Consider the following 8266-nt stretch of genomic DNA (forward strand, 5'->3'; position numbering starts at 1 on the left):
TTCTGTGTCTCTGAGAAGTGTGTTAGGGTCTCTACAGTTTCTGAGGAAGGTTCCTCTGAAGGACTGCATTGCACTCCTTAGTAAGAGCTATTGTCTCTACTTCCCTCTAATCCCTCTTATTTTTCAGTATTTCCTTCATGAACTTAGAGTGTTTATTTATAATTTAGTTATTATTTTAATATAAAATGGGTTTTTCAGTTGGATTATGGTTGAACCGGTTTAACCATTAAATCAGTGAACCAGTGACTATAGCGGTTTGACAATCGGTCCGATTTTCAGAACCTTGGTCGAGACTAGTTTTCCAAACCTTGATTCAGATATTTGCATCTCTTATCCTTCTAACTTTCTCAGCTTCTCTATTTACTGTAGCATTGTTTGGTTTCTTTCAGAGGTAAGGTTCTTGAACTAGAATCCTAGATTGCCGATTCCAATATTTATTGGACTAAAGAATCATCTTTTGACACAATGGTGATGTTGATATAGTGAGTAGTTTTGAATCTGTTGTTTTGGTCTGTATTAAGTTATTTTGGAACATTGATGAGCACAGATATTGCAAAATCTTTCTACAAACAAACAAAGGAAAATCATCATCTTCCTTCCAAATTCCAATTTCCTTTCCTTTACTCTTGTTTCAGTATTTCCTTTAAAACAAACAGTATCAGTGCCTCATTTCTTTCTTCATAATACCGAACCATTAGAATCTAGCCTGACTTAGGGATAAAGGAAAAGAAAAAGAGAATTCGATCAAACCCTTGCTTCCTTGATGGTCATGGCTGCGATTCAGAGTATCAACACAGTGGCAGAGGCTATGCCCCAAATCACCAAATTCTCTCTTCAAGCCCCAAAATTGGTTATCACTTCTTCCCATTTTAAATCAAAAAGGAAAATTTTCAATTTTTATTTGTTATTTTTTTTAATATTGTTTACTGCATGATTGGGTTAGAATATGAAAGCTTGTTTCTTAGCTTGCCTTGAAAAAATGTACATTCCTTTTTTCCAAGAATAGAGTATATTTGAATTTTTTTTATAAGTCGAAGTTTAGAAGGAAAATTTAGCTACAAATATAAGAAAATGTTACTTAATATTAGTAAAATATTCCTGTAATTTAATAATTTATTTGACTTATGCACCTTTAATTGAATTTCGAAGGAGAGAGACTATGGAATATTGACTGTTGTTTTGTTTGGGTTTTTCATGGCTTGAACACTTTTGGTGACCCAAATATATTAAAGGTTCATTTGATTCAATATATGAATGCCTAAAAGAGAGAAACAAATTTTTTTGCCATAGTGCACTATACACCATATCTAAAGTATTTGGCTGGAGTATAATTCACCATGGAATAGGATGAGTTGTTTGGCCTCTATTTGGTGTAAAGGTCATGAATTTTTTTAATGTGTTTCTTTCACAGACATGTTGAGAGATTAGAGATGTACATACTGTAAATACTAAATATATTCTTCTTATATATAGAGAAAAGTAGAGAAACAAAAGAAAGAATGTTGTGTATTTAACTAGGGTATAACTAGATTTAGTATTGTATTATTTGCGTTTCAAATGGTGTTTTATGTTGTGTCATCATTACACGATTAGAAGCTGTAGAAAAGAAGGAAAGCATTATTGTTTTGTATTTTGTGTTAATTACACTAAACTCTCCTAATGTTAGCTGTTGTTACACTCTACACACGACACGTAGTGGTTAAAGGCTTTGCTTCTGTTGTATCCTTACTTATCATATTGTTCTTGCATCTTGAAACATCTTTCTCTTGGAGAAATTATGCTTATTTCCCCTACCTTATCCATGATTTCTGGACTGTTCTCAGGTGGAGGTGGAATTTTCCGATGGTCGTGTATTCAAGTTGTCGGCTGAGTTTCTAAGAATAATCAGTCGTGTAGTTGATGGAAAAACAAGATCAATTGGAGGTGAAACGGTACTTGCTTTCTGCAACTTAAAATGCTTTTTCAACTGCTCCATTTGAAAACTATATCCTGAGTTTTAGTACACTTTGATAATTGAATCAATGAGATCTCTTGTCTTATTAATCTTCCTTGTTACTTCTTTTTCTGTTGTTTTGATACGACTACATTTCAATTGATCCCTCGAACTAGGTAATATCAGGGAGACGGCACGTAGGAATCATGTATGCAGAACCGGTAATGAACTATGGGGTAAGGTACATCAAACTTAGACATTAGATCTAAATTTCAATATCTAAATCCCTCAAACTGAAATGTGATGCATAGTTGCTGAATTGGATTGTTCAGGATTAATTTTGATGACTTGCACAAAACCGAAAGCTATTCGTGGGATTATTTCTATCACCTGGGAAGTAACAAGTTTACCCTCATGACAAATTACATCAAAACATGGAAGAAATATGGGCTAAGCCAGGATCCACGTAAAAAAATGATGCAGGCATCCGCTTTTTGATTGGCCAAAATTGGTTTGAAATTGTGTCAGTTGACATCATGAAACTTGTGCATGTCGTTGGATAGCTTCATTTGTTGAAATTGAAAAACTGAATTTTGTGAGTTGAAGAATAGTGTTTCAGGGAAGTATTCACTAATTATCAAAGGATGAAAGAAATAAAGGAGTGTTTTTCTTGACCCTTTTCTTTTCTTCCATTACAATTATTTGCTAGAGTCATCTGAACCATGCCAAAATCCCTATAGCGTTCATGTTTCTTATTCTGCATGTTTATTTCCATAAAATTGTTGTTATAATCTATGTAAAAAAAAACCAATTAAACTAGTAAAAAAACCAATTAAACCAATAATCATTACACAAAGATGAAGGTGGAGAGTTTAATGAATTTTCAAATCCAAAAAGAATTCATGATAAGTAATGCATTTTCTGTACTGCCATAAAAGAAAAATAAGAACAAATATTATTTGCTCATTAGAATATCTTCCATGTTAGTTCTAGTTTTTTATTTTAAATCTTACAAGATGACACATAAACATTTGTAAGATCATATGTCATAAATAATAGATTTAAAATTAAAAGTAAAATTTGTCGTTCTAATACTTTATCTTAAGGTGGATACTCCCATGATGACATCTTCACATGAAAATAGCATTGTGGACCATTAGATGAGTTGATATGTTTTACTATATATTTGATTAACCATCTAAGGGTTCACAATGTCATCTTCATTTAAAGATGTCATCATGTGAGTATTCCCCTTATCTCAATTCAATTAGAATTTTATATTATGAGCAAATAGTCATTTTTGAACATGAAAAATTGAAGCATTGTCCGTGTTAGTTATGATTCTAGGTGGTTATCAACCGTCCAACGTGGTAGGTAATGATCCAACATGTCAATACTTTGTTTTAATTTAAAAATTAAATAATTATAAGTGGAATTTACATATTTAACCTAAGAAGAGAAAGCTTTAAAACATAAGAGTTAAGGAAAGAGTCAATCCAACGGAGTTGTCGTTTTGAACCGTCATTCGTCGTTTTGCAAGTCGGGTTTATGCAGTCGTTAGAGGCCACTTGTGAGAAGGGAGAACAATCGCAGGGGAGCAAGAGCCACTGATGGAGGAGACAACACTTGTGATTATGTAAGATAAGGTCTGAAATTTCATTCTCACTTGATTATGTAGTTCGTTTGAGTGATTTTCTACATACTCTTCATCTATGCATGTAATCAGGGTTAGGATTTGCATTGTTATTGTTTCTGATCCTTATTGCTGTATATTTTTTTTTGTCTACTTTTAGTTTGTAATTAATGGCATAAAACACCTCCTGTCGACCTTATTCTCATTCTTTCTCTTCACAATTGAATTTCTATCGACACTGAAACTCGCATATGATGCAGGTGAGTTCGTCATTTAGCACCTTGACATTTTCTCTTCAAAATTATCTATGGTCCCTCTTTAATCTTCTATCCTTCTACCTTCACAAATTGGGGCTTAGGGTTTAATTTGGGTGAAGAAAATGAGAAGAAGAAAGAGTTCTTTCGAAGAAGGAATGAAGAGGGAGAAGGTTTGTATGACATTGTTAACATCATCTGCCACGTTGGACACTTGACAGTTACCATGGATCAAAACTAATGCCCTCTCTCACTGGTTTAATATTTGGTTAGAAATGTCTGCATAGATAGACGTCAATGGTGACAACCTTTTATATCTATAACAATATATAATACCAATACATGAGTTTGGTGTCCAACATTCTTTTCCAATTTTGCCTTCCCTAATAATCTATCCACTGTATCTCAGTTATTCCACGTTAAAAAAACTTCCACTACCTTCTCTTCTCTCTTATCACATGTATTCACGTTCTCTCTTATCTCATTAATTCACCTCCCGAAACTTCTATAATTATCTCTTTCCTCTCTTACTATCATCTCTCATGTTACGAGTACAGCATAATAGAAAATTTTTTTTCTTTTCTTATTCATCTTCTCTTGCACCCTTCTCACTTTACTTAGATATAACATAAAACCTAATGTAAGGATAATTGGTGTTTAAATTTAAGTTTCAATATTGCTCCTAAAGAAAAATTTATTATTAAAAAATTCTTTTATCAGTTACGTTAAATACAAAATTTTCTATCCATTTTTCCACATTAATCTAATTAAGATTTTTGTATTGGATATAAATTATTGCTGTAAATTTTTTTTATTTGGATATATTTTTAAAGAATAAAAATAAAATAGTTTAAAAGGGACAATTTTTTAAAAAATAAATTTACGTAGAATAATTTTTTTTATCATACTCTTCTAATATACTCTAGGTACCTACACAATATATAATGTCAATTGGCGTTTAAATTTAAGTTCCAATATTACCCTAGAGAAGTTTATTATTAAAAAAATTTCTCCCGTACCTCCGTCAGTTATGTTGAATAAAAAAACTTTCACACATTTTTCACAGCAACTTTATTAAAAGTTTTCTATTTGATGTAAATTATTTAGGTAGATTTTTTTATTATGAATATGCTTTTAAAAGAATAAGAGTAAAATAGTTTAATAGGACAATATTCTTTTAAAAAAATTACACAGAATAATTTTTGTACCAATATATCAAGATTTATTTTACATATAACATTTATTCATATGAATTTATTCATAGAGTACCATATAAAAATTATATTTAAGTAATTTTTTTATCTTATAACTATTTTATATTTTGGAATTCAAAATTTTGTATTTTTATTTTTATTCAAACTTTATTTTTATGTTTTATCTTGGTTCTGTTAATAAAAAAATATTAACATTAGTTTTAATGTTTAACTTTTAGGATAAATAAAAAGATGAAATTTTTTTATAAATTTGATGATTAAAAATATTTATTATAGAATAAGTTAAGTCTATTTCTTAACTATAAGAATATATATAATTTACTCTTGAGTGTAATCAAAATAAATATATATTTATTTAATTTTTTAAATTTTACATTAATTATAAAAATCATGATATAATGGATGTACTCCTATAGAAAATAAAAATTGATTTCATAACTATTTTTTGTCGGAAGAAAACATGACTCAACGATTATAGAGTATAATGTAAATAACTATAGATAAGTAACATAAGTAATAAAAAACGGACATAAAATTTAACTTTTTTGTTATTTTGTACAAAAATAAATATAATAAAATAAATTACTATTCTCGTACATAATGACATAAAATTTAACATTATCCTTTTCTAGAGTCATCTATTTTTTTTTTAGTTTTTATCTTTATTTTTGTACTTTATTTTAGTTTTATTAAATCAAAAAGTACTAATATCATTCAACTTTAATTTTTATCTTTATCATAAATGAAAATATGTCACTTTGAATGTATTAGATAATAAAAAAAATTCATAGTAAAGAAAAAAGTTAAATTTACTCCTTCGTTAAATTTATAGGAGTGTAGATGATTCACATAAAAGTTACAAGATTTTTTTTTGAACTTTTATTTTTAGAGTAATATTCACTTATGAGTGTTATAATTATGAACTAATATATGTTGGTAACTAGTTGCGATTGAAGAGAAGATATAAAGAGAATAAAAACAGAGGAAGAAAGAGAGAACAAGCTAATATAAGAGTGGTGGTGAGGCATATGTAGATAGATAATGATAAAAAATAATAATAATTAAAACAAAAATTAAAAATTCTAAAAGAATAATAAGACTAAAGATAATTTAAAATGTCGAATATAAAATTATAATAAATAAAATTTTTTTAGTTATTAAAATTTTGAGAGAAAAAGTAATTTAAATATAAATTTTTATATCTACTTCAAATTAAATATAATTGAGAAATAAATAAATTTATAAATATTTATAAATTTTTATCTTCATTGTTACACATAGTAACAACATAATGATTTTAGTATTATACCTAAATTAATTTAAATTCAATTATTCTATATATTAAAGAAATTAAATAATTAATAATTTTTTTATTTTATTTACCTAACAAATAAATATGAAAAATAAGTATATTTATAATAATTATACATCTAGATATCTAAATCAAACAAAAAAAAATTCTTTAGTCACAAAAAAAAATCAAATAAAAAAATAATTCTTTTAATAAATCTTTAACAACTCAAAAGTTAACACAATAGATATGTACGGATCAAAGTGATAAACAAAAATGAGAGCTGCGATAATGGTAATATGATATGGTGGTAATTGATTGCGGTCGAAGTTAGTAGAAGAAGAAAATAAAATAGGAAAATAAAATAAGGCAATATAACAGTGACGGCAAGACAATAATAGTTATACATGTAAAAAAATAATAATGGAAAATAATAGTGTATAATTTGATAAGATGATATAATCAAAATGAAAATTAATAATTTTAAAATAATAATAAAATTAAAGATAATTAAATATGTTCAATATAAGATTAAAGAAATAATTTTTTATCTATTAGAATTATGTATAAAAAAAGAATGTTTTGAATATGAATATAAATTTTTAAATTTATTTTAAATTAAATAGGATTGAGAAAATAAATAAATTTAATATATAAATAACTAATTTGTAAATAATATTAATAAATTTTTATTTTGACTTTGTTACACATAATAACAAAAGAGTTGAGATTACAATTGTGTGTACCAAGTTGTTGGTGCCACTGAGATCACAATTTCGTGCACCAATAACTCTATCTCAACCTATGTATCCCAACTCTTATGCTCACACATTCTCTCTTTTCTCTATGTGTATTCTCTAGGTAGATATTGTGAGAAGAGTTTGGACAAGAGTTCAGAGCACAATTTCTTATGGTATTGTTATCACATGCATACTTATTGCATATATATCTTTTATAATATAATTAGCATATATATTGGGAGTTAGGATTAAGACACTAGGAAAATACCTACAAAACTTGATTTATATAATTTCAATCTTTTCCTTTTAAAAAAATAAAAAAGTTAGTAACAAAATAAGAGAACTAAACAACACAAAACAACAGTAACCGCAATTGGTACTTATATCGGCTCCTAATCATTTCCGCGGATTTAATGTGTATTTATTTAAATCCTGACATATAAAATCAATTCTAAATTTTGTAAATTTTCTTGGATTGATTTATATAGTAAAATGTTAAATTTAACAGCTCAATAGATAAAATTTATCGTGCATAAGAAATTATTCAATTGTGTAAGTCAACAAAACTTACCCTGAATATAAACAAATATTATATATATAATTTTAAGCTTTCTTCTTAAAATACATTTCAATCTGTAACGCATTTAAAAAAAAAATACTGAAACAATTTTGTACGAATTTTGGTGGGAAAAAAATGTAAAACTCTACAAGTTTGCTGTCCTTTTATGAATTTGTGAATTTTAATTTTGGTACCCATTAAAAAAAATAATGTTCCAAAAATAAAAAAATATTTAGATTTGATCCCCATGTCTCATTTTTAAAAGTTTATATGTGCCATTTTCAGGATTTACAAAAATAAAAATTATTCGTTGTAAAATTGATAAGCTGAATGCTGAGCTTTCATTCCTCCCAATTTTCATTATTTGTTCCAACAGACAAGACCAACTTTTCTGGGATCTTGTCCATCGTACCGAAGTTGCTACTCGCATCTTTGTCGATAGACTTTTTAATGGACCTTCAAGATATGCATCTCCTATTACCATGAGACAGCTTGTACCTGCTTGAATTTCTTTTTTTTTCATTTTATATCTTAATTTATCCTCAATAATAAAATATGTCTTTTTTCTTTAACTTGTGATTGTAAAATAGCTCAAATAGTTAAAAAAGGCTGACTAAAAGAAAATAAAAAAGAGGGGCAACA

General features: G+C 27.5%; 1 protein-coding gene across 1 annotated transcript; it reads left to right on the top strand.

Moving 5' to 3' along the window:
• The first annotated feature begins 452 nt into the window (after positions 1 to 452).
• LOC107489063 (uncharacterized) lies at positions 453 to 2431 on the top strand. The gene is made up of 4 exons (XM_052261691.1): positions 453 to 850; positions 1824 to 1931; positions 2110 to 2174; positions 2266 to 2431. The coding sequence occupies exons 1-4, from the start codon at positions 764 to 766 to the stop codon at positions 2429 to 2431; spliced, it is 426 nt and encodes a 141-aa protein (XP_052117651.1). The 5' UTR covers positions 453 to 763.
• Positions 2432 to 8266: the final 5835 nt, after the last annotated feature.

Source organism: Arachis duranensis, chromosome 5 (genome assembly GCF_000817695.3).
Source record: "Arachis duranensis cultivar V14167 chromosome 5, aradu.V14167.gnm2.J7QH, whole genome shotgun sequence".
Lineage (NCBI taxonomy): Eukaryota > Viridiplantae > Streptophyta > Magnoliopsida > Fabales > Fabaceae > Arachis > Arachis duranensis.